Here is a 27977-nt window from a genome sequence, read left to right as displayed (position 1 = left end):
AAGAAGAAGACGAAGAAGGAAGAAGAAGAAGAAGAAGAAGAAGAAGAATGACGAAGAAGGACGAAGAAGAAGAAGAAGAACCAAGAAGGAAGAAGAAGACGAAGAAGGAGGACGGAGAAGAAGAAGGACGAAGAAGAAGAAGATTGATTTGACGCAGAAGTATAAATCAGGCTTAATGAAGTCAAAGTTTGTGAGTCTTGCCTTTTTCTTAATATGAATGAAAACAGGCAGGAGGACCTGGAGACAGCCTAATCTAATCTAATCCAGCTCACTTCAGGTCCTGGGTTTGGTGTCTTATCCTTGGAGCACAACATGATACGATGCAGTATGATACAGCATAGTCGGCTATGATTACATCCAATACAATGCAATATGATACAGTCTGATATGGTGTTGTATACCTTACAGTACAATGAGTATCATTGATACATGATACGTTACAATAGGATTTGATCTCTACGATATGATAAAGATACAATGAGATAAAAAATGATCTTCACACAGTACAAGAGGATTCAACGTGAGAGGATTCAACGTGAGAGGACTGGATACAATTTTGATATGATATGATACGAGAGGATTAGTTACAACACAGGAGGAAACAATGCAATACAATAACCCCCAATTTGTGCGTGTGTGCTGGTGTGTGCTTGTGTGTATTCATCCGTGCATGTGTGTGCATGTGTGTTATTCTACAGGTTTAAAGGTGACATATCACGCTTTTTTCATCAACATATATTGGTCTAAGAGGTCCCCAAAACATGTCTTTAAAGTTTATGCTCAAAAAAACACTTTGAAATCAGATTTTGGTCTGCCTGAAAAACCCTCTTCTTCAGTCCTCATCAGAACACTCTGTTTTCTCTCTGACCACGCCCCCTCAGGAAGTGGATGTGCCTCGGCTCTCCAGCACGTTGATCTAATGTTTACATGTTGGCTGAATATACACGGCTGCTCACAGATCGCGTTACTTCAACCCTCTGAATCTGATCCTCACGGAGAGGCGCCTGTAGCAGGACCTTTCTGAACGATTGGTCATAGATTTAGTGTTTCTTGTTGTTTTATTTATCAGTATGTAGACGTGTGTCTTGGTACACAGCTATGAACATGTAGCTATGCTAACTAGCGCTAGCACTTATCCATGATAAATAAACATCATCCACTAGATCTTCAAATCTGCAGACGTGGGGAGTAAAACCGACCTCTGCCAGAAAGGCAGCAGGACCTTTTCTGAAGGATTGGTCACAGATTTAGTGTTTCTTGTTGTTTTATTTGTCAGTATGTCGACGTGTGTCTTGGTACACAGCTACAGCTACAGCTACAGCTACAGCTACAGCTACAGCTACAGCTACAGCTACGAACATATAGCTATGTGGCTATGCTAATTAGCGCTAGCACTTATCCATGACAAATAAAAATCATCCACTAGATCTTCAAATCTGCAGACGTGGGGAGTCAAAGCGACCTTTGTGTTTATTAAGACAGCCTACAACTAGAATGGATTCTTTTCATTCTCGGGGGGTTTGTAGACAGGGACACATATTTCAGGTAAAGAACCATTAAAAAGTCCATTTTGCATGATATGTCACCTTTAAGGTATGCACTTTCACATGTGTGATATTCTGATATGTTGGTCCATGTTTTACCTGGTCCAACTCTATGGCACTTTAATGCACTAACTTGCACTTTAGTATAACTTATTATGCTCTTGTGATGTATTATTGTTTTCATTGTCATGCTACCATGATGAACTGTTTTCATGTTGTGTTTTGACCTACGTGGGACTACGGATGAAAATTAGCCTTATGGCTAACTCTGGCATATTTACATTGATGCAAACTCTGAAATGTTCATTAATATGCACTGTCCCTTTAAATAGATCAATAAATACATTTATACAGCATGCACAGTGTCGCATTACGTTGCAGCTAATGCGATCCCATTCTAGTCAATGCTCATGTTCACACAGGACTTTAAGATGATCACTGTGTCAGAAGGTAACAGGACTTTAAGATGATCACTGTGTCAGAAGGTAACAGGACTTTAAGATGATGACTGTGTCAGAAGGTAACAGGACTTTAAGATGATCACTGTGTCAGAAGGTAACAGGACTTTAAGATGATCACTGTGTCAAAAGGTAACAGGACTTTAAGATGATCACTGTGTCAGAAGGTAACAGGACTTTAAGATGATGACTGTGTCAGAAGGTAACAGGACTTTAAGATGATGACTGTGTCAGAAGGTAACAGGACTTTAAGATGATGACTGTGTCAGAAGGTAACAGGACTTTAAGATGATCACTGTGTCAGAAGGTAACAGGACTTTAAGATGATGACTGTGTCAGAAGGTAACAGGACTTTAAGATGATCACTGTGTCAGAAGGTAACAGGACTTTAAGATGATCACTGTGTCAGAAGGTAACAGGACTTTAAGATGATCACTGAGTCAGAAGGTAACAGGACTTTAAGATGATCACTGTGTCAGAAGGTAACAGGACTTTAAGATGATGACTGTGTCAGAAGGTAACAGGACTTTAAGATGATCACTGAGTCAGAAGGTAACAGGACTTTAAGATGATCACTGAGTCAGAAGGTAACAGGACTTTAAGATGATAACTGAGTCAGAAGGTAACAGGACTTTAAGATGATCACTGTGTCAGAAGGTAACAGGACTTTAAGATGATCACTGTCAGAAGGTAACAGGACTTTAAGATGATGACTGTGTCAGAAGGTAACAGGACTTTAAGAAGGTCACTGTGTCAGAAGGTAACAGGACTTTAAGATGATCACTGTCAGAAGGTAACAGGACTTTAAGATGATCACTGAGTCAGAAGGTAACAGGACAACATAATAGAGCCTAGTTATTATTATTAAACTAAACCTGCAAAAACAAAACTTCACAGTTCTGCAGCAACTCAGTGATGATTAAAGCACAAATGTAATGGAATACTCTCCAAATGAGCAGAAAGTCACTCCCCTTTCTAACTTGATTTCCTGATGTTTTTTCAGAACAGTTATTCTTCATTCACTCGTTTATCAAACTTTGTTTCTATTTGAAGTTTCTCTCCATCATTTTAAATGTCTGCAGATCTTTTTGGGACTTTTCTGCAGGGTGAGGTGTTCTATTGTGCTCTGGTCTGAGCTGATAACACGTCTGTGTATTGTGTTTCTGCAGGCTGATTGTGTTTCCAGCTTTCACCTTTACTATCAGATCCATTCATGCAGTCCCCCTCCTCTCTCTCTCTCTCCCTCTCTCTCTCTCACACACAATTAAATTCACACGCTCACTCATGCATCCCCGAGCTCTCTCTCTCCCTTCATGCTCCTTTCTCTTCCTCCCATGCGATCAGTTCTGCTCAAGCCTTTTAGGAAATGACTTTCAATGGACGGTTTCCACCTAAATTCACTACTTCCTGGATTTCATCGCTACTTTTTGGACCACCAGCTTCCTGAAGCGAGCAGAGTTAACTCAGTGTTTACTCAAAGCTTCACTTTTAATTTATTTTACGTGACTATCTTTACGAGCACATGCAGACAGACAAGGTTTCCTGTGTCATAAAGTATAATTCAACAAGCTGCACCCCAATCTCGCTCTTTGACCCCGTTTTCTTCTAAATATACTTTCACTTAATGCATGACTCAATAGAAATATCTGCTTGAAAGCTATCTGGAATGATTAAATATTAGGATTCCTATCTGAGTGTGTGTTTTTTCCATTCAGTTAATCATTCTTTTATGTGTGAAATACAGAAATGAGTCACAAGATAAACACTGTCTGTGTCCTGAAGCTCTTTCATGCTTTGGTAATTCCAAACAGCTGTTTCTGAAGCTGACGTATTATTATTACTTTTAATTTCCCTCAGGTGAAGCTGCAGGCTCGATGAAACTTTAAGAAAAGTGTTGAATTTGAAACATTTTTAAATACACAGTTAAATTATTTTGGGTTACGTTACTGACATGGATTCACAGTCTGATGTTGAATGCTGAAAGGCCCCTAAGATATTCTGTTATCTCATGAGTATATGAATTAAATTGACCTTTCAATGGGTGACAAGTCCGGACTGCAGGCAGACCAGTTAGCACCTGGACTCTTCTACTACAGAGCCATGCTGTTGTCATACACGCAGAATGTGGTTTGCTGAAATCTGTAAGGTCTTCCTGAAGACCTCATTGTCTGGATGGCAGCATGTGTTGCTCCTAAACCAGTATATATTGTTCAACATTAATGGAGCCTTCACAGATGTGTAAACTACCCATGCCATGGACTCTTCTGATCCCCATACCATCAGGGACGCTGGCTTTGAGCTGTGAGCTGATAACAAGCCGGGTGGTCCCTCTCTCCTCTTTAGAGCGGAGGACACAGCGTCCAGGATTTCCAAAAAGAATGTCAGATTTTGATTCATCAGACCACAGGACAGTTTTCAACTTCCCCTTAGTCCATCTTAAACAGGCTCAGGTCCAGAGAAGTCTCTGTGATCCTGGATCAAGTCTATATATGGTTTCCTTTAAATCTGCAGTGATGAACTGTGTTCACAGGCAATGGTTTTTAAAGTGATTCTGAGCCCATGCAGTGACTTCCACTACAGAGTCATGTCTGTTTTTAATGCAGTGACTTCCCCTACAGAGTCATGTCTGTTATTAATGCAGTGACTTCCACTACAGAGTCATGTCTGTTTTTAATGCAGTGACTTCCACTACAGAGTCATGTCTGTTTTTAATGCAGTGACTTCCACTACAGAGTCATGTCTGTGTTTAATGCAGTGACTTCCACTACAGAGTCATGTCTGTGTTTAATGCAGTGACTTCCACTACAGAGTCATGTCTGTTTTTAATGCAGTGACTTCCACTACAGAGTCATGTCTGTTTCTAATGCAGTGACTTCCACTACAGAGTCATGTCTGTTTTTAATGCAGTGACTTCCACTACAGAGTCACGTCTGTTTATAATGCAGTGACTTCCACTACAGAGTCACGTCTGTTTGTAATGCAGTGACTTCCACTACAGAGTCATGTCTGTTCTTAATGCAGTGACTTCCACTACAGAGTCATGTCTGTTTTTAATGCAGTGACTTCCACTACAGAGTCATGTCTGTTATTAATGCAGTGACTTCCACTACAGAGTCATGTCTGTTTTTAATGCAGTGACTTCCACTACAGAGTCATGTCTGTGTTTCTAATGCAGTGACTTCCACTACAGAGTCATGTCTGTGTTTAATGCAGAGTGAATGCAGTGAAATTCACTCTGCTCTAAATATGACTTATTCTAATATAGCTGTTCTAACAAATTTAGCATCTTTAGATAATTTTCACACAACTGAGTCGTACTGCTTTGTCATGACATGTTTTCCTGGAACAGTAGGACAAATAAGGAAATGTTAAATCTTATTCTGACACGATAAATAGAGCAGAAATATGAGTTCTACTCTCTCAATCACAGCTGGAATTCACTTAAACAGAATTTATGTCCCATACTCTCGTATAAAAGAAGGAAAAAATACACAACTAATCCTCCTCAGCAGTTCCTTCCTCTTCATGCTTTGTTAATATCCCCACACTTTACTGACTCCCAGAGGAAAACCTTATTTTCCTTTCAAACACACACACACACACACACACACACACACACACACAGGTTCAGGAACAATTACGCCTAAACGCACACGATGGCTGCACTGATGATTAACCCAGATGTAGCCTCACCTCCCCGAGCTCTGATCCTGAACTGGAGGTGATGCAGGAAAGTGAAACCAAATGGTGCAGAAACGAACAAACTCTGAGCAGGCAGGCAGCTGGACTCAATATGATCCAGCATGAAGTCTGCATGGACGTGTGCACGAGGAGATTAACTTAATTGCCCCCCTCTGGCTTCTTAAATATAATGCTTTAGGAAGTTAAAGTTTCCAGACATAATGCATGTTTTTTTAAGACACCAGAAGATGTTTTTTACGGCTCTAGATGATTTAAAATATCAAAGACTTCAGGATTTATGTCATGCATGCCTTTTTGACTGATCTGTGATTGTTATTTTTATGATTAATCAATTTTATTTAGTCCATAAAATGTCAAAAAGGGTGTAAAAAAAGCTCTCACAGTCCAAGGAGAGGTTTTAAAGTTTCTTCTTTAGTCCAACCTGAAAGTCTAAATCCCAAAGACTCACAAAAGCAGGATCTCTTTCACCTTTAGAAGCCATAACCCTGATTTTTACAAAGTTGTTTTTCTAATTTAAAAAACATCCCATGCTGTAAGCAGTAACTCTCTAGCATCACCATAAAACACCTGTACTCTTGGCTCCAGGGTCTAAAGAACAGATGTGTCCGACACTTTACAACACATTATACTCCAGGTAGAAAAACACGGTATGTGCCTTTACAAGCCCAAATCCTTTCAGTGGATTATAATAATACCCAATTAATTCTCAAGAGATGAGCATCAATGCGCTTTATCTCCATAATCCAATGAAGTCTTCTCTAATCCCTCATGAAGGGAGTGAAACCAGGACTCCTGGTGTCATCCTTGTTCATTTCCCCGGACTGTCTCTGTGAGTTACTCATCCACGGCCTGCAGACACTCGGCAGTGTAAACACTCCCTGCAGGGCTCATGTTCACCTCAGCTGAGAGACTGAAACATGCATACTGTATGAAAGCTTGTGCTTTTAAATACTTTGGATGAATTACAGTTTTTACAACAGTTCTGTAACAAATCTCTTCCACTTTTTAAGGAGTCCAAGTGACAAATATTCTCAAATACTCAAACTAGCAGTCATAAAATTTGGAAATGATGGGTGATACTTAATTTCAGGGGCAAATGCACATGTTCAAAGTACATCCACTGGATTTCCTTTGTTTCTGTGACAGGTCCAAGCTGTATTCACACATGCACAAAACTCCTTGGATGCATGACTTGAGGGATGTTTAGGGCATGTGCACGTGTGAAAGTTTCACCCAGTCTTTCTTCAGAGTTTCTCCTGTTAGCCTCCGGGTAAAATTCCTGCAAGAAGTCAAAGGTTGTGCATTCTGCAAGAGATGATGTGAGAATATCATGCAACTGGTGCAAACCCAGGAGAGCGACTCGTAACAGGATGAATAAAAACACAAGGTGGAAGAAGGAGAATCTTGAATTTTCAAGTTGGGAACAGAAAGATGTCTTCCCATCTTCGTTTGCAGAAACTGTTACAAACTTTACATTGTGGCTTTCACAGCTTGACTTGGATGTCATGTCCTCCTCAAGGGTTTTTAGGAGGAAAAAGAGGCTCAAGTTTATCTTACAGTCATCTTAAAGCCACTACATATAGCTTTTCAAAGACACCAGACTCCATTCGTAAACACTGCGGTGTAGTTAAAGCTTCAATCAGGATCCTAAACTTCTCTTTTAAGCTGAACTGTTTACTGTTTTAATAATATCATGCAGCTTACAGAAAGGAAAGAGTTATACCAGGACTTCTGCACCAACGCCTTGCCTAGAAAAAAACCCAGGTCCCATATTAATAATTAAAAAAATATGGAAGCAGCCGCTGATTTAGATAAGCAGCTAAATTACACGGCTCATGCACAGAGGTGAAGTCTTTGAAAGCTGCAGTTTGCATCAAATATAATCCAAAGAAAGAGGGTCAGCATCTTCCTCGTTTTCTAGTTTTAAGAGTTCATATTTTGGATTTATCAAAGGAGGTCTTGAGGATATGAAAAGAGGGATGCAACAGCTTCATCTTGATGCAAAAGTCCTGTGTCTGTCTCTTCCTGCAGGTCAAGTCAAGTCAAGTCAACTTTATTTATAAAGCACATTTAAAAACAACCAGTGTTGGCCAAAGTGCTTTACAAGGTAAAAAGTAAAAATTACATGAAGACAACAATAAACAACAACATAACAGGATATTAATGTCCTCTTCACGAGTAGAAGGCCAAAGAGAAGAGATGGGTCTTCAACAAAGATTTAAAACATTCAACAGAGGGGGGGGGGCGATCTTAATTGGAGTGGCAAGCCATTCCAGAGCTTGGGGGCCGCTGCTGCAAAGGCTCGGTCTCCCCGGGTTTTAAGGCGACTTTTAGGCACATCCAGGAGCAGCTGGTTTGTTGACCTCAGTGCTCGGGTTGGTTTGTGAGCATGGAGAAGATCAGCCAAGTAGGATGGTGCCAATCCATTTAGGGCCTTGTATGTTAAAAGTGCAACTTTAAAATCAATCCTGTGATTGGGAGCCAGTGGAGAGCACGCAGCACAGGTGTGATGTGCTCCCTCTGTTTCCTGCCAGTCAGGAGGCGAGCTGCCGCATTCTGTACAAGCTGCAGGCGCTGAATAGACGCCATGTCTAAGCCCACATACAAAGAATTACAATAATCAAGCCTAGCCGTAATAAAGGCGTGTACAACTCTCTCTAGATCCTTAGGAGGGAGATATGCCTTCACCTTCGCTATGAGTCTCAGCTGGAAGAAGCTGGACTGAACCACAGGTGTCAATTCAACATTTTTCCACTGATTTAAACTTTGATTTAGAGCGTTACATGCAGCCGTCACAGCCTGTTTCATCGCTGCCGGATGAATATAAGTCATTGAAATATTCATACTTGTTTAAATTGCATCCGAAATGTATCTTACATCATCTTAAATGTCCACAAAGTGCATTGGATGTAGTTTAAATATTAATATGAAGGATAGAAAATACAAATCTGTAAGTTCCTGCACCTTCAGTGAAACAAAATGAAACACGTCGAGGGGAGAGGGTCTCCTCATGAGCGTGAGAGCAGATACTTTAACGTACACACACAAGTCTTCTTACTGTACGATATTACAAACACCCATCAAACACACACCATCGCCCACATCTGTCTGCTGCACACACACACACACACACACACACACACACAGACACACAGAGGACACAAGGTTCCGCTTCATTTCAGCAGCTTCAGTTTAAACACACACCTGTCAGAGCGTCTGCGGCTGCTCTGGTTTCTCTCCGTGAGATACAGATATGACTGCAGGAGAGTGATTACGTGTCTGTCTGTTCTGTAACTGTAGATCTTAACTCTTTCACCCCCTGAGGGTCTGAGCGCCGCACTCTTTCAACACTGAGCAAAGAAACATGCATGAAACATGTCATTCTGCTGTCTGTTGTGACTGAACTGTGACCAACTTTCCTCTTTACTCAGAATCTTGAAGCCAACGGGGCGCTCTCAGATCAACAACCTCTGATGTAGGTGCCTCTCAGTTTCAAAAGTTATGGCTGAAACATCTCCTGCAGGACGTCGGGGTCGCTCCAAACACCTCCAAGGAGCTCCACATTCGCCTCAGCTCCCCTTCTTTTCTCCGAAATCCCTCCTTTCCTCCGAAATCCCCAAATCACTCGCGTGCAACAACACGGAAAGAGCTACATCACCGGCTTTAGACGCTCTCCAGATACCTCCAACAAGTCTGAGCAAGTGTGTGTGTGTGTGTGTGTGTGAGGAGAGAGATGGAGGTGACATATAAAAGAGACGTGTGTGTGTGTGTGCATCCCCAAAAAGAAGACAGACGGAGAGCAAACCCCAGCGAGACAGAGTATTGTTCATGCTCCTGTGTGTCTGTGTGTGTGTTTGTGAGTCATGATGCTTTGACAGTAATGATGGCTTATTGTAAAACCTACAGCCTGCAGGTAAGACACACACACACACACATGCATGCATACAGCAGAGCTACACACGGGGATCACAGGTGTTTAAATTAATCACACAGCGCCCACTTCCACTTCTCATGAAAGAGCTATACTTAAGTGGAAATTCACACACACACACACACACACACACACACTGTACAGTACATTCGCATGCATTGAAACAAGCTCCATCATGTTATTCTAACGCAGCAATAAAGCAAAGTAAAGAAAGAGGAAGTTTTTGAGTTTGGAGGCTGTAATCAGAGAAGAAGACTTCCTGTCCACCTCCAGATGTTTCTCTCCACTGATGGACCTCCACCAGATCCGTGTCCGGTCAGTGCTCTGTCATCCGGTTGCGTTTTGAGAACGCAGCATGGAGCAGGAACCGCCGGACAGCTGGAGTCATGTGACCGAGGTTTTCCCGCTGTAATCACTGAATCAAGGATTCTCCTCCTCCTCCTCTCCTCATCCATGTTGTCTTTCTGGTCCTCTGAAAACCTCTGACCTGTTGACTCCAGGCCTGGCTCCGCTCATCATGACTTTGGTTTGTTGTTGTAGTTAAGTGAAATACGATCTGGTGATAACACAGAGTGTTTTATTCTGAAAATCAACCGGATGTTTTCATTTTGTTTTGGTGAAACCTGACTTCCTGTCCCGCTCCATCTGCTCTGTTGAGATAGACAAGAATAGAAGTCTTGTGTTCTGATCCGGAGGACTCAGAGACGCAGCCGGAACGCAACGGAGTGGATCCAGAGGAAGTTAACACACTGACTAGAATAGAAACCTATCAGATCTGGTGCTGTGACGGATCGGACACGGATCCAGTGGAAGTTGGCCATGCAGTAATTAATGTTAAGACTACTGTAACGGGGTCTTTACAGGACTCCCTAAAAAGTCCATCAGACGGCTGCAGCTCATACAGAATGCTGCTGCTTGAGTCCTAACAAGGACCAACAAAGTAGACCACATCACTCCAGTTCTTAGATCCCTACACTGGCTTCCTGTCTGTCAGAGAATAGACTTTAAAATCCTGCTGATGGTTCATAAAGACCTGAATGGTTTAGGCTGATCTGCTGCTACTTTATGAACCACCTGGACCTCTGAGGTCATCAGGTACTGGTCTGCTTTCAGTCCCTAGAGTCAGAAGGAAACATGGTGAAGCAGCGTTTAGTCATTATGCTCCACATATCTGGAACACACTCCCTGAAAGCTGCAGGTCTGCTCCAACACTCACCTCTTTTAAATCAAAGATTAAGACTTTTTTATTTGACACTGCCTTCCTATCTTAGATTATTTTAACTCACTTTAAATTAAAATTTTAACTTAAATTTTAATATATTTCTAATTTTTGCTTTTCTTTTCTGTTTTATCATATTTGTCATTTTAATTATGTTCTTTTATGCTTGTCTGAATGTCTCCAATGCTTTTAATGTTTTAATGTAAAGCACATTGAGTTGCCCTCGTGTATGAAATGCACTATACAAATAAAGCTGCCTTGCCTTGCCTTGCCTTGCCTTGCCTTGCCTTGCCTTGCCTTGCCTTGCCTTGCCTTGCCTTGCCTTGCCTTGCCTTGCCTTGCCTTGCCTTGCCTTGCCTTGCCTTGCCTTGCCTTGCCTTGCCTTGCCTTGCAACATGGAGCCCATTTGAAGAAGGATTGATTCAAAAATCTGTAAAATCTGACATTTCAGTTTCAGGCCGTATCGCCCAGCCCTATAAGACGACACATTCATATTAAAGCAGTGAGAAGAAGACAACAAACACTGGTGGCCTAGCGGTCTAAACGCCCCATGTACAGAGGCTATGGTCCCAGGGGTCGCCGGTTCGATTCCTGGCCGGTCGACCATTTCCTGCATGTCTTCCCCCGCTCTCTACTCCCCACATTTCCTGTCTCTCTTCAGCTGTCCTATAAAATAAAGGCAAAAAGGCCAAAAATGTATATATATATAAAAAAAAAAAAAGAGCTTGAGTCTTCATCTGAATCAATTTGAGGAGAGACAAAGAGACACCTGATGTAATCCCAGATATCAGGTCGGCACTAAACCCTCCAAGTGATCTGGTTTTCCGGCTGGAGATCTGACACCCACGTCTTGAATTTGGCAGATTCCGCCGACGTGTTCCTGCAGATGTGAAACCGAGTCTTCGGTAGCAACACACGTTTATTTATTTTGAGGTTGTTGCAGATTAGTTCTTCATCACCGCGTTCTTATTGTCATGTCATTGATTTGTCAGATTCACTCCCCTCCTGACCTCCTCTGTTTTCAGGCTCGTGTTTCGTCTCTTATTTGTGTTTGCAGGTCTGCAGGGATGTTGACAGACGGCGGCTGGCACTGAACGTAACCACAGACGAAGAATAATTGAAACCTGTGCTGCAGATCAGAGTCATCGCTCCAGGGGATGAATGTTTGTAAGGTGCTTTCTGCAGAGCTGAGTGTGTGTTTGTGTGGGAGCAGGTAGATGCTGCGGTCGCTCGAGAGGCATAAATCATCGGACTCAGACGCGTGTTCGCTAGAAAATTCAAGACCAAACACTTCTGGTTTTCTGAGAGTCATGACAGAACGTCTGATTCCACTTTTATGTACATGCATGTGTGTGTGTGTGTGTGTGTGTGTGTGTTCTTACTTGTAGGGGTCGTTGGGGTCCTCGGCGTTGCAGGCCTCAGCGTGTCCGTTGCACACACAGCGTCCTCCGATACTGATGTCTTTGATACTGTAGTAATACTGTAAACACAAACAACATCATTATATCATCATGCATGGTGTTTAACATGAGAAGCACTACAGTATGAGACATAAACTCATTCTAGCCTAGAACAGGGGTTCCCAAAGTGTGGGTCCAGACCCCCTGGGTTATTTTTTTTTAAGTTATCTAAAAATAAATTACTTATTTATTGTACTTTATTTTTTGTAATGTCCATATGTCTATTCATACTTTATTTTTTTGTATTTTTTAATTTATTATATGGAAAGAAAAATAAAATTTGATCACAAAAAAAAAGTTTTCTAAAAATATTTATTACTATTATTATTTTTTGCTTATTTACCTTGTTTTCTTATGTTTATCTTCCTCTTTGTTTGTACTGTTAATTATTATTATTTGTTTATTATTACTATTTTACATTTATTTGTAAAAATATATATTTTTTTCTCCTCTGTTGGTTTTGAATTACTTATATATAATTTGTTTTCTTGTGGTGAACAAAGAAATACTGGTAAAATGCAAAAAAAAAATAGTTCAATGACAAAAGTTATCTAAAAATGGTCAATTTTACCCGTTATAGTAAAAAATATCCACAAAAATAGACACTAAACTTGAAATAAAGCCTTGAAAATATAAAGTGTAATGAGTTTTCTGCCTTTCTTTGTTTCCAGATGTCTCCTAAGTTTAGTGTTAGTGAACAGTTAATTATCTAAAGCATCAGTAGCAGCAGGTTAATTCATAACAGCACAGGAAACAAAGACACATGCTCAGATAGGTAGGGTCATTTCCTGCAGATTAGCTAAATGAAGACACATTAAATCACTTAGAGGGACAGTGGGGGTCGCAAGTCTTTGGCACCTTTATTTTGGGGGGGTCACAGGCTGAAAAGTTTGGGAACTACTGGCCCAGAACATAAACCTACGGTGATGCAGGTTAGACGTTACAGTTTGCATGTATAAAAGTGACCTCTTAGGTTTCCACCAGTTAAAAATGCACTTCTGACTCTTAAAAGTCAAGATGAAAGCAGCCAAAATTAGAAATGTAGGGCTTTAAAATAAGAAATGAAACACTAAAGGTGATGCCAAAGTAGTTAGATCCAGGGTTTGTGAAACTGTGCCTTCTCAGGGCATCAAAACATTGACTCTGAGGCACGTCTGCACTGGAGGAAAACCAAGTTTAATGCAGAAACAGTCTCTTTAAATAATACATGAGTCGTCCAAACAATAAGAGCTCAAAGTGCAAAAAGGTGAGTAACAACAACTACTTATATTTACTTACATGTCAACTTCTCTGCTCCACAAGATGTTACATTAAAGTATCTTTATGACAGTTGTTGTTCTGACTCAGGTGCATTGGTCACCTCTAATTAGTCGCCCCAGCTGGTTGATTAATCACACCTGGATAATCAAGGACTGAAGCTTTTGCATCTTTTTGCAATTTGAACTCTTATTGTTTGACCATTTCTGCAGCCTGTAGACTTTAATCTGTGCAATTACTGCACATGTACATCCTCTGCTCTGCCATCTCCATTTTTAGTCACAGCTCTGAATGATTTCTGCAAGTAGTGTCACACTAATCCACCGATCAACAGGTGATTGCTTTATGCAGAGACATGCAGCGCTGTGCACAGAGAGGGGGATAAATGAAGGCTGACTGCAAGAGAATATTTCACTTTTTTATCCTCAAGTAGAAGCATTTGTTTTTGTTTTCTGAGTATCACCAGAAGTAAGAGAATATTATACATATTTGATTAGTCTCTGAGCAGAGAATTAAACAATTAGATGGTTGATTTAATTCTTAATTCAGTGACATCTGTTGCGGTTATGTTGAGCTGTGATTAGCATAAAAGGTGGAGACAAGTGTGCAGAACTGTGCCTCAAAGAGTTAAAGTATCCTTCATACCTAAACCTAACTAATCATGCATATTTGCTATTTCAATGGAAGCTCAAAAAGCTAGAAGTTTTCAAACACACGTTATTTTTTCTGAAGTTTGAAGCTTCAGTCAGAAAAACTTTCTTTACTGATGAGAGGAAGTTTAACTCCCTCGCTGTCTGTCCCTAGTTGAGTCAAAATCTTGACTCAGACTCAGGTGGTTTCATTCTTGCGTGCTCTCACCCTGCGGGTAACCGTGGGGTCACGCAGCGCCTTGCCCATCAGGTGTCCCAGCAGCGTGTTGGTTCTCAGGAAGCGGAGCTTGATATTTGTGGCCTTGGTGAAATCTCTGAGGACCGGTGAGTAGGAGAAGTTCAACGCTCCGGGACGACCGTTCACCAAGGACACCACGATCTGCAGAGAGAAGGGAGGACATACATGATATCAGCTGATGAGCAGGGGAGGAAATACAAACATGAGACAGCGTGGGAAAGACGTGGAGGAAGATTTCAAACATGAAGAAATGAAGTATTAAATCCTCTAACGCTCACCTCTCCGTTCTCCAGAGGGACGATCCGTGAGTACTCGGTGGTGCAGATGACGTCATCGTCGTTGGTGATCCTCTCGATGGTCTGCTGTCCAAAACGCTCGATGCAGTCTCTCTTAGAGGCTACACACACACACACAGACACACACACACACAGAAAGAGAAGGGTATAATCAGTTTAAACACAAGTATGTAAATGTGTGACGACTCTTTCATCTTCAACCTGAGGAGTGAAAAGCGTCCTGTGGTATTTTAATGAAGCGTCTCAGCTGAGTGCAGGTTTGTGTTTTAACTGAATAACAGAGTTTCTTAAACACACCTCTGATGTTTACAGCTTCACAGCTGCTCAGACTGAGACTGTTTAAACAGCTTTACACATGACTTTAAGAGAGAGACCTTCCTCGATATTAGCATTATGCATCATAACCATTATGACTTTTGTTTTAGCATAATTTTATATTTTATTTCATTTTATTTTTATAATATTCTATTTTTCTTATATTTCTCTCTTTATTGATTTTATTATAATGATTTTATTTTTTTGATATTTGACTGATTTTTTCATTGATTCATATTAAAAGGTTTTATTTTATTTATTTGATATTTGTATGATTTTATTCTATTTTTCTGATATTAATCTGATTTTACTTTATTGATTTTATTGTAATGATTTTTATTTATGTTTCTGTTTTTTATCTGATTTTATTTTATTGATTTTATAGTAATAGTTTAATTATATTGTCTTATATTCATTTGTTTTTATTTTCTTGATTTTATTTTATTTTATTAATATTTTTCTGATTTTATTTTGTAAATGTTATTATAATGATTCTATTTCATTTTTCAGATTTTATTTTATGTTTTTATTGAAAAGTTTTTTATTTTATTTTTTGGTAATAATCTGATTATAAATTATTGTAAAGCTTTTATTTTATTCTTTGATATTTATCTAATTTTATTTTATTGATTGTATTGTATTTTTTTATTTTCTGGTATTTATTTGATTTTATTGTATTTTTTTTATGTAGCTGATTTCATTTTATTAATTTTATCATAATGATTTTATTTTTTTAATGTGTGAAGCACTTTTGTCTGCATGCTTGAATGTATGAAAGCTGCTCTATGAATAAAAATGAGCTGAGAGAGTTGAGAGTTTAGGATGAACTAAACTGTGAACTAGAGTTTGAGGCTGCAGCTTGTTTTAAAGTCACATTGTTTCTCCATGAAGCACAGAGAACAGTCCTGGGATGGTTTCATCTTATCTTGGATTCGTCCTTGGCACAGAAGACGAGTGTCAGTCTGTAAAAATGAGACAAACTGAGACAGTCAGATATCTCAGGACTCGTGCGTTCATGATTCCTGTGCTCTGATATTTTAAGTCTTGTCTCTCTGGTGGAGTTTTCTTGGCCGGAGTTGATCACAGTCACATGGATGAAGTTAAACAAACTAAAGCTGACAGTTGGCGCACTCGGCCGTGTTTTGGCACCAGAGGACGAATCATTAATGGTTACTCATGCTTTGGTTATGGAGTCTGGGGTTAAAAATGTGCACCATTTGGCATCAACCAAGTCTGCTGAGCATGAGCAGAAGGGTTTAGGATTCATTGGAGTCAAACAACACTTTAGCATCCTGGTCTGGTCTGCAGAGGATTTGCAGGATGCATCATCAGCTGTCACTGCTCTTACACTTGCATCACATAACTGAACCACAGTCATCTTCCTTGAGAGGTAACTTCATGTTTGAAGGCGTCTTTCTTTATCAGACTCTCTGTTTCAGTGAGTTGAAAGCACACACCTTGACCAGAGTGTAACACGGCTGCTTGAGATCTGAATCACAGGATGTGTTGGTCTAGGAAAGGATGCACATGATGCATACTTTTGGACACTTTTGTACTGAGGGTTATCTTTTTAATACTGAACACTTTGTCACTTTGTTTGTCTTGTCTTGTCTTGTGCTGTTTGTTAGTCGTTTTAAATAAGGCTAACCTTGAACCTTTGTCGTCCACATTTGAAAGACCCTTTAAAACGGGACAGCTGCCAATGAGCCTCTGCTATGCAACCAGTTTCCAAATGCAACCTTCAAAGGATGCAGCAGCAGACTCGAAACATGACTGATAGTAGCTTTAAAAGAAAACTGAAGGGCCTTGCATGTGTATTTTTTCTGCAGGCGATAATGTCTTCTTCTTTTTGCAACCAGATTGTTTTTGGAGCCAAGGAAGAAAGGTTAAAGGTAACGGCTCAGCTCCAATCTGCAATGATGAAATGTTCAAACCAAGCCAGAAACCTTGGTGTAGTCTTAGACTCAGACCTTAATTTCAGCAGCCACATTAAGACAATTACAAAGTCAGCCTACTATCACCTTAAGAATATATCAAGGATTAAAGGACTCATGTCTCAGCAGGATGCAGAAAAACTGGTCCATGCATTTATCTTTAGCAGACTAGACTACTGTAACGGGGTCTTTACAGGACTCCCTAAAAAGTCCATCAGACGGCTGCAGCTCATACAGAATGCTGCTGCTCGAGTCCTAACAAGGACCAACAAAGTAGACCACATCACTCCAGTTCTTAGATCCCTACACTGGCTTCCTGTCTGTCAGAGAATAGACTTTAAAATCCTGCTGATGGTTTATAAAGCACTGAATGGTTTAGGCCCAAAATACATTGCTGATCTGCTGCTACTTTATGAACCACCTCGACCTCTGAGGTCATCAGGTACTGGTCTGCTTTCAGTCCCTAGAGTCAGAAGGAAACATGGTGAAGCAGCGTTTAGTCATTATGCACCACATATCTGGAACACACTCCCTGAAAGCTGTAGGTCTGCTCCAACTCTCACCTTTTTTAAATCAAAGATTAAGACCTTTTTATTTGCCACTGCCTTCCTATCTTAGATTATTTTAACTCACTTTAAATTAAAAATTAATGTAATTTTTAATATATTTCTAATTTTCCTTTTCTTTTCTGTTTTATCATATTTGTCATTTTAATTGTGTTCTTTTATGCCTGTCTGAATGTCTCCAATGCTTTTAATGTGTTAATGTAAAGCACATTGAGTTGCCCTTGTGTATGAAATGCGCTATACAAATAAAGCTGCCTTGCCTTGCCTGCCTTTTGGAGGGAGTAGTGAGCGATTTGAGAGGACCGTGGTGAAATCTGACTTGTGTTTGCAGCAGAACAGGAGGCTTGGTTGTTTTTGCACTGAGATTTTAAAAAGAGCGTGTCTGAGATCAAGTATTCACACGTCATTGAGCTTCCAGGGTATAGTTTGGAAATGTAGCCGGATAGATTGCCGGGCCATGAATGTTTGCAGAATGCAGATCATTCCCTCAAAAGTGAGGAGCACAGCTGAGAAGATTCAAAACCAGGACCTTCTGTCCTCTGAGTGTCAACAAACTCTGCAAATACAAAACTGATGTTGATGAATCAGAGATGTTTCTCTGCAGCTGAAATCACATCCACACTTTGGAGAGCAGTTGTTGTCAGGACCGGTTTCAGGCAGCAGAGTTTTGCTCTCTTTGTGTCTGATTGTTTACTTTCCAGCAGAGACTATATTTAAAAAATGAAAACCCTCGCAGCCTCTTTGATTCAGTTTGAAGAGCGCTGAACAAACTTGAGAACAAGGCGCTGGCATGCAGTCGGTTTAGAAGTTAATTAAGAGACTCTTTGGTTCGAGATGTTTTTATCAGACTGCTCAGATTTAATCTCTCTTCCCTCTCTGACACCTCCAGCAGCTTCAAGTAATGATCCTAATAAACACCGGCTCATTATGTGGCCGCAGATTCACACATTCAAACCCTCTCCGCTCCTCAGGTGAGCATCGAGCTGCGACCTGTTGGCAGACATGCCTGGAATTCCCCCCGCAGCCTGCCTTGACTGACAGCTGCCACGGCCAATCAGCTTCCAGCTCAGTGATGCAATGATTCCCCCCTCTTTCTGATCTGATCAGCAAACCAATGAACCAATCAGACGCCTGCCCTCGGGGCGACTGCTCCACTCTGAGATTACAGGAGGAATACTCTGAGCCCTCGGGGAGGTTAGAGAAGCATGAAGTGATGCTGATGGAATCCGACGCTCTGAGGTCGCATAGACATCTGGAGGCATATATGAGCATCCTATAGGTCTGTGTGTGTGTGTGTGTGTGTGTGTGTGTGTGTGTGTGTGTGTGTGAGAGTGTGTGTGTGTTTCTACTCACAGGCGAAGAACTGCCACGGCTGGTAAGTCTGCCCGAAGTCGGTGGATCTCTCCAGAACCCAAAGATCAGGACGAGGAGAGTTTGCAAACTTGATCAAGACGTAGGCCACGTGGAAGAGCTGCAGAGACACAGAGAGGAACAAAGTTACAGTCAGGAGCTTCATTTAACATTTTAAAACAAGATATGAGTTGTTTTTGAACTTTTGCACTGAGCAAGACGATGCACTGCTCCAGAGAAAATAAGGAAGTGCACAATTATTTATAACTGCAGGATTAAAAACTGCAAAGTGTCCGTTTGCAGCTGCTTTTTCACACTTTAAAGACACATATGCATTGCATTTTGGGGGATTTTGGTGTTTCTGTCTGCATCTTATTATCAGGAAAAAGGGAATTCAGTGATTTGCTGCTGGAGCTGGTGTTATCTGAGGAACAAGCTGAGGTTTGCAGAAAGTCAGTGTGCAGGAAAATGCAAGAAATAACGGGGGAGTAGGAATGCATGAAGGTGAAAGGGATAAGATTTAAAAGAAAGGAGGCAATGATAAGACTTTGGAAGTAAGGTAAAGTTAAGGAAACAAAAGAAGAGGTTTGAAGACAAGAAAATAATTTAAAAGTAAAGGATAATTCAAATTCAAGCTAATCAGCCGTCGCAGCGGCATGAAGCATCGACCTGTGACACCTCCATCCTCCTCAGAGACATTAAAACATCAACAGTCTGTGTGATCAGCTTTGTTATTATACACCTTCGACATTGAGTCATTATCACAAAGCTGAGTCCTGTCAGTAACTAACACCAGATGCTCCTCCGTCTCATCCCTTGCTCCCTGAAAGCCCCTGACGTGATGACAAACTTCTCTCAGGGGTTCAGAGACACACTGGAATAACACCATGACGCATTTAATAACATAAAACCTACAATTACAATCACTTCCTCTGTGAGTGAGTGTCTCTGTGTGTGTGTGTGTGTGTCAGAGAGAGTTAAATCTGCAAGATTATATGATAACACTTCTCTACATGTGTCCTTTTATTCTCACCCTTTAAAGCTTTTCTTTCTTCTCTGATTTAAAGCTGGGGTTGGTGTTCAGATTTAGATCCACTTCTTGTTATACTGGTTAAAATGATCTTTATGTCCTGATGGTAATCAATACATAATGTGTTCTTCAAAAAGAGGTAAAAAAGCTGCTATCTACAGCCGGAGTAAACCTGGGAAAACACCAACCAATCACCGTTTTTGGGTGCCAACATTTTAAACCAATCAGATCCCGTCCTGCCGTTCTGCCCGCCTCCTGCAAAGCGTACATTTCCCCGGCGTTCACTCCCCGTCTCCCGCCTCTGCTTCCCCTGACTCTACTGACTGCCCCTCTCGCTCGACCTCGAGCCCTCACGCCAACCAACAAAACAACAATCAATGTTTGAATGAATGAAGAACTTTTCCTCTTGTCTCTCCTCTCTCCCGCTCACCCACTCTACACCTCTCCTGATGCCTTCACTGACCGTCAACACTGTAGGAATTAAGAACATCTACACTGAACAGGTTTAACAAACAGTAGAGCTGTTACAGTATTATATATGTGTTATAACTTTTCTCCTGATATCGTGTCACCAGTACAACTGGATAATGCTAGCATGATAGTTGTGAGTGCTAACAGCAGCCATGTTTGTTTGTGTTTTTAACTTTCACTATGAGAATGTTTTGGTGAGGACCGGTTTTGAATCAGTCACCATCATATCACTTTGGAATAATTTACCAGTCACTATAATTGAAGCCAGTTTTAAAAGACTCTTAAAGGAACACCTTGTTGAGCCGCATTTTGTAATAACGGTGCATTTTGTAATAAACGTCCAAAATGTAATAACTTTTTCATTTCATTTTGTAATAAACTGCCGCATTTTGTAATAAACTGCCCCAACGCATTTTGTAGTGATGTGTCGGTCGCGAACGATCCGGCTCTAAGAGCCGGCTCTTTGAAGTGAACGACGGGAGCCGGCTCCTGACAGGGAGCCGTTTTTGTTTTTTTTCCTCGTCTTTTTCTGTGAAAGCCTCACGTGATTGGTCAAGACATGGTGGCGTCTTGACCAATCACGTGTCTACATTGAGCAGAACGGGGAGGGGAGGGGTCAGAGACACAGACAGCACAGTGAGCACACCAACAGGAGGGAGACGAGAGGGAGAACGCGCGCGACAGAGAGAACGTACTGGAAAGGTGAGAAAACGAGTGACTGCAGAACACACAGAAAACTTTAGACACATTTAAAAGGCATAGACTGTTCAACGGCAGAGGGAAGACTGTGTAAGGTGAAAGTGTCATCAATCAGGGTCCAGAAAAAACCTGCAAAGGCACATTAGAAGTGTCTGTGAAAGTTCTCAGTCATCCAGGTCATGGACATTAGAACTGTTTATCCATCAGTGCAATAAGTGAAGAGTAAAGACAGTGAAGGGAACCTGCTGTTAATGAAGGTGTTTAAAAGTTTATAAATAATATACAGACATCAGAGATTGGACCTTTTTGTCTAATTATGATGAGTCTTGTTTTTTGTACTTTATAATTTAATTTCTGTAGCACTCTGCTCCATGTTGAGAATATAAATAAAGCCTTTTAAATGATGCACATTTCATATAATGTATGTTTTTTACATTAGTAATTCATTTTACATATAATTTTACATTATTTTAGGTCATACATTCATTCAAACAAGAAAAAATCTGAGGAGCCACTTGGGAGCCGAAAGAGCCGGCTCTTTGTAGTGAGCCGAGCCAAAAGAACCGGCTCTCTAAAAAGAGCCGGAATTCCCATCACTAGCATTTTGTAATACATTTTGCCGCATTATGTAATAAGTTATTACATTTTGAGAAGATTATTACAAAATGCGTTGGGGCAGTTTATTACAAAATGCGGCAGTTTATTACAAAATGAAATGAAAAAGTTTTTACATTTTGGACGTTTATTACAAAATGCACCGTTATTACAAAATGCGGCTCAACACACCTTAATCAGAACTCTAACATTAATGAATTTTAATGAATTTTAGTAAACACTGTTTTGTTTTTTGATTCATTTTATTGCATGTTTGAAACATTTTCATTTTTTCTATTTCATGTCTGTAGCATGTTTCTTTTTTTTTTTTTTATTATTTCTATACAGCATTCACAGTTTTTCTTTGTAATGTTTGTTGAATTTTTAGTTTTGTATCTTATGTATATTTTGTATGTTATGTTTTTTTTTATGTAGACCCCAGGAAGAGTAGCTGCAGCGTTAGTGGCAGCTACTGGGGATCTGAATAAAGAATAAAGAATATGGTCGTGAATCAGCGGCGCTCGTGCATGTGAGCGGGGGTGTCGTTTTGGAGGAGCTCAGAGGGGAGGGTTTAGAGGAAGTCCTGAAGACATGCTACATTCAAACTCATGCTAGTTTTCCAAGACTACCAACTCCAGCTTTAAATCAGTATCAGGTATCAAAAATAAACATTGATCCTTTGATTTTAACTAGTATCCTAATTAAGTTTAAAAATCTGGTATCATGACACCTTTCATTAATTATCTACATTGATGAATGAAGATACTTTCACTATCTTCACTTTGCAACCACTGGGAGTTTGTTGAAACATCCATCAGAGAGAATAATCTGAGACTAGAACTCAATTTGTCGTTCTTTTGTCCGTGTTTCCACAAGTTCAACAGTCAGAGGGTCTTACACAAAGACCCACACACACACACACACACACACACACACACATAAGCTCAGATCATCCATCACCAGGCTCCCTCCACACTTCCTCGTCCTGACAGGCAGCTCTGACAGGCGATGACAACAAACAAATCACTCTCAAAGAGCCGTAAAAACAGGCACTACTCCATCACTGAGGAATGCTCCCGGTATGTTTAAGGAGGAAGAATGAGCGAGGGATGAAGGATGGAGGATGGAGGGGGGAAGCTGACAGAGGAGACTCAGGTTCAGCTTTATTTCTCTCTGCCTGTCAAACCATTCATACTTTGGTTCTCAGAAAACAACAAACAACACCAAGAAGAAGAGGAATCCAGAGGAATGTGTTGTAGAGTTTGCTCCAGGTAAAGAAAATCAGAGCTGCAGATGTGTGTGTTAATGTGTGTGTGAGAATGTGTGTGTGTGTTTCAGAGATCTAAAGGACAGGAAACAGAAAAGTCAAGACCTCTACTCGTCCCTCAGGGGAGCTGAAGATATTGAAAGTAAAACTCAGAAGCATTCCTCTGATTTCAGGGTTAAAGCTCGACCTGCTCAGAGAGAGAGAGAGACCTCAAGTTCAGAGTCCATCCTTTACAGGCACAAGACCAGACCTGCAGAGGCCTCAGGTGAGCTGCAGGACCACTGACTGTCAGACTCTAATTGCTAACAAACTGTGTCTGACATTTGCAGCATGGTTTCAACTTCTACAGAGCTTCATGTGTTTTCAATAGAAGAGCCAGGGGGGGTCTGTGGAGTTCCTGGAGCACCTCTTCTTTTTGAAACCGTTGTAGGGGTTGGAAACAAAGCGATGTTGGCCCAGAACGTCCAACTAAGGTTTGCAGGTGTAAAGCATTAAGGCCCTTTACAAGAATGGACAGTTAATAACTAACAAATAAAGAAGTATGATTCAATGTGTTTTCACTTCTTCTGACTCCTTTCTGCACATATTAAGTGAAATGTTTCACTGCATGCTGAGGGAATTTGGGGATTTTTGTTTCTTGTTATTTAATTTTTTTTATTTTATTTCAGTCCCTCCAGGATTTTGCAGGATTTTTTTGTGATTGTTGCAGCTTTTTTTCCCCCAATAACATCTCAGGGGCGAGTAAATACACTAAATTACAGATGTTTTTAGAAAACATTCTTGATGTGACCACTGTGACTGTGTTTTGATTCTCTTGATTCACAGAAAAATGCCATGAAAGGACTGCATTGCACATTTACGACGGTCCCTGAATGCACCTCGCAGTGACAGGGGCACTTTACAGGCAGCTCACGGCACTCTGACGTGAATCTGCATCTTTGATGACAATCAGTTGATCAAAACTTACTGAATGTGTCTGATGTTTCACCAAACTGGAATAAATCAAGCTGTGGACGCAGAGCTTTTTACGGTAACCACGGCAACAACGTCAAACATCAAATATTAGCACCTTAAATATTAAACAGACGCCCCGTGGTTGTGTCTGTGTCACTAAAGGCTGATTTATACTTCTGCGTCTCCCCTACGCAGCAGGGGCTGACGCGGACATGAGCCCCACATACTTGTGCGTCGGTGTGTCCGTGTCGCGCAGCAATTCTCCTCCTAAACGCTAGAGGGCAGTGTGGTCTCTCTGATAGCCGGCCTCCTGCTTCCGGTCCCGCTACGATCTCTGTTTACTTTTCCACAGAGTTTCAGAGCGTGTTCTGTTAATCTACAGCTGATACATGTTGCTGTTTATCATACAGACATGATTAGTTACATTTTGGAGGAGGTGCACGTCACCACGTCGTGCGTAGGCCTCTGCGTAGGTACGGGAGCTACGCGGACCCCCCGCGTAGGGTACGCCGTTGATTCAACGCAGAAGTATAAATCAGCCTTAACACACACTGGGGGTTAAAAATCCTCAATGAAGATGAGACAGATGCATGGAGGTGAGGAGAGCTGGTTCATGAAGTACACCTGCTGCAGGTAGAGACCAAGCGAACACTGAGCCCCTCAATCTATAAATAACAACGTTGTCATGGTCACTTGTCCTGCCTGCTGTCCCCTCTCTTCACCCGTTCTCTCTGCGTGTTTTGTTTTGTTGTTGAAAAGTGCCGATCAAGTGAGGACTTACGTTTAAGGAAGTGAAATTGATGACAAAACCGATGACGTGCAGGGGCTGAGGTTAGGGTAATTAGTCAAATTTGCGGGAAAGTTGTGGTGATCGTATAAAATTGCAAGGCGGCGAAAAAATTGCTGATTGGTTGAATTTGCGTTGATAGTTGCGATCGCGAAATCGCAACTTCCAGGAGGGACTGATATTTACATGTTCCAAATAAAGACATCCAAGATATCAGTCAAGAAGAAAGCAAGTTCTCTCTCTCTTTATAATGTTATGACCATTGTTTTGGCATAATTTGAACTCATTTTATCTTATTTTTTTATATTTTATTTTTAGAATTATTTTATTTTTCTGGTAGTTATCCGACTTATTTTATTGATTTTATTCCAAATATTTTTGATTCGATTTTTCTGATACTTCTCTTTCATATTTTCTGAACATCTGTGCAATTTTGGACGACTTTAATAAGCACCAATAAAGTTGTAAATATATAAAAAAATGTTGTTGTTTTTTTTTTAAAAGGACATTTTTAAATAAAAAACTCCAAAATATGAATTATAAACAAACTTACGGAAGAGGATTAGGGCCACTGAAAAAAAAAAAATTAAAGTACAATTTTTTTTTTTTATTATTACTCTGAGATTAAAGTCAGAATTCTGACTTTAATCTCAGAGTAATAATGAAAAAAAAAAAAAAATTGGACTTTCATTTTTTTTTTTTTTTTAAATTCTGACTTTATTCTCAGAATTCTGACTTTTTTTCTCAGAATAATAATAAAAAAAACAAAACTTTGACCTTTTTTTTTTTTTTTTTTCTTCAGTGGCCCTAATCCTCTTCTGTACAAAATGCATGAAACAGAAATGTAAATTATTGGAAATATTTGGGAACAAATTGAGATCGTTGCAGCCTATATTTGGGTATTTTGTGCAGGTTTTACTGTAAAATGTAAATGTCAATCACATATTATTATAACATAATGCTGTTTAACTAATTATAACTAATCTTAAAAGAGTTATCAGCAAAAAGAAGCTGAGCAGTAGACAGAAATAGTACTGCAAAATGACTCTTTGTTATTTGCAGCCTTGATTAGGATGGAATTAGGAATGTAGAGTTGTGTTTTTTTTGCAGGTAAAAGTCTCAGCTAACAGGGCTAACACGGGACTTCCACCAGATCCGTCTCCTATCCTCTGCAGTCCGGTGCCGTGCTCTCTCGCCGGAGCAGGACCCCCGGACAGCTGGAGTCATGTGACCGAGGTTTTCCCTCAGTAATCACTGAATTAAGGATTCTCCTCCTCCTCCTCCTACCGTCATCCATGTTGTCTTTCTGGTCCTCTGAAAACCTCTGACCTGTTGACTCCAGGCCTGGCTCCGCTCATCATGACTTTGGTTTGTTGTTGTAGTTAAGTGAAATACGATCTGGTGATAACACAGAGTGTTTTATTCTGAAAATTAACCGGATGTTTTCATTTTGTTTTGGTGAAACCTGACTTCCTGTCCCGCCTCCATCTGCTCTCTTGAGATTGATGCGTCGTGCTCCGGCATCCTGCAGAAATAGAAGTCTTGCGTATCTGATCCGGAGGACTACGACCTGCTGGATCAGAGACGGAGCGGATCCAGTGGAAGTTAACACACTGACTAGATTAGAAACCTATCAGATCTGGTGCTGTGACGTATTGGAGAAGGACCTGGTGGAAATTGGCTGTGAGACAGTGAGTGATGTGAAATTAATAAACCAGAATAAAGAGTTCACTCAGCACCTGCAGCCACAAGAATGAGAGCTGAATTCAGATTCTGACTCTCTCAGCTGTCTGTCTCCAGCTCTCCATGGGAGTCAGTCTGTGCTCTGGCTTTAACACACACACACACACACACACACACACTGACGGAAGAGTCACACACACAAACACACACTCAACAAAAGGTCCTGCTGACCTTTTTTTCTCTTTGGCACCAACACACACACACACACACACCTCTCTGCAGGATTTATGGATTAGTGGCGGCTTCCCAGGTCAGCCTCCCTGAACTAACTGTCCACCCATCAATCAGACGGCTGTTACCGTGACAACAAGCAGGTCAAACTGAGGGGAGGGACGCTGATGGAGAGAATAAATAGGACGCTTTTAGGAATCTGTATCAGCTCTTCAAACTTCACCAGGACATTTAGAGGTTAAATCATGATGACAGGAGGCGTGCAGATCAGATAAGACGATGACTCACACACGATGAGATAATCTGAGGGTTGATTATTGAACCTGAAGTTAAGTGCAGTGACTCAGGAAGTACAGTGCTGTTGATTCTGTTACTCACTGCACTAGTTTCCTCAGATTCTGCTGTTTGGCGACATGCCTGCAGGGTAAAACTGAACCTCCTGCACACACGCAGACTTCAGATCATCGGCCTGCTTCTTCATTCAACCTCCTTGACTTACTGCAAACTCTAAAAAACAGACTCCCTGGAAGTTTCTGTTGAAGTGAAGTCTTAAGCACCACATCTTATCGATGAAGTATGTGTGCTGCAGTGTGTGCATACGTCTGAGGAATGCAGGTGTGTGTTCGTGTGTGTGTGTGTGTGTGTGTCTGGCCCCTGGCTGGTTTAATAATTGTACACATTCCTTGGTGGCACCACATTCCCGGTGCCTCAAGTAACCATGGCTATAAGACGGAGACACACAACAAAGGGACAGAGGGAAGGATGGAGGGATGAAGGAGAGAGGAGGCGCCGCTGCAGCAGAGAGGAGGAGAGAGACTTTCAAGTTTTGAGTTCCAGTTTTCATCCTCTCGTCTTGTTCTCTGATGAATGTGAGATAAAAGTTGTTGGTGGTTTCCTTTGGTGTGTGTATCTTTGGCGGTTTTTGTCTGTGTGTGTGAAGCCAGGACAGACTCAGTGTGACAGGCAGACAGATAGACATTAAAGAGAGGGTCAGACCGCTGAAAAATACTAGTGCCAGAAAACCTCAGCAGAGAAAACACAGAGCTGCCAATCACATCATGACATCACCAGCAGCACTTTGTGTGTGTGTGTGTGTGATTGTGTGAGTGTGTGCACAACTTTCCTAAGGTGGTGTCCACTGTGAAAAGTATGGAGAGGCACCAAAATAAACAATAAATTTATGGCATCGTTCTGTTTTAAGTTTCAGATGATTCAGAAGATTCCTCACAGTTAAGAGCAGCTGATTCTTAAAGTGTTGTTTCTCCACTTTGCCTTTAAAATTTCAGAATATAGACCCATTCCTCCAAAGGATGCAGATAGAATGAAACTGCAGTTAATCTA

At 40.9% G+C, this 27977-nt stretch overlaps 1 protein-coding gene across 1 annotated transcript in view; it reads right to left on the bottom strand.

Moving 5' to 3' along the window:
• lama5 (laminin, alpha 5) overlaps positions 1-27977 on the bottom strand; it is a 122261-nt gene that overhangs the window by 45725 nt on the left and 48559 nt on the right. Inside the window, exons 3-6 of the mRNA XM_034694911.1 lie at positions 18924-19041; positions 14738-14856; positions 14430-14600; positions 12237-12334 (exon numbers count right to left, since the gene is read on the bottom strand). Of these exons, the coding sequence (XP_034550802.1) occupies positions 12237-12334; positions 14430-14600; positions 14738-14856; positions 18924-19041 (506 nt within the window). The remainder of the gene's footprint in view (positions 1-12236; positions 12335-14429; positions 14601-14737; positions 14857-18923; positions 19042-27977) is intronic.

The sequence above is a fragment of the Notolabrus celidotus genome, chromosome 11, assembly GCF_009762535.1.
Source record: "Notolabrus celidotus isolate fNotCel1 chromosome 11, fNotCel1.pri, whole genome shotgun sequence".
Classification (NCBI taxonomy): Eukaryota; Metazoa; Chordata; class Actinopteri; order Labriformes; family Labridae; genus Notolabrus; species Notolabrus celidotus.
This window is presented reverse-complemented; position numbering and strand designations above follow the sequence as displayed.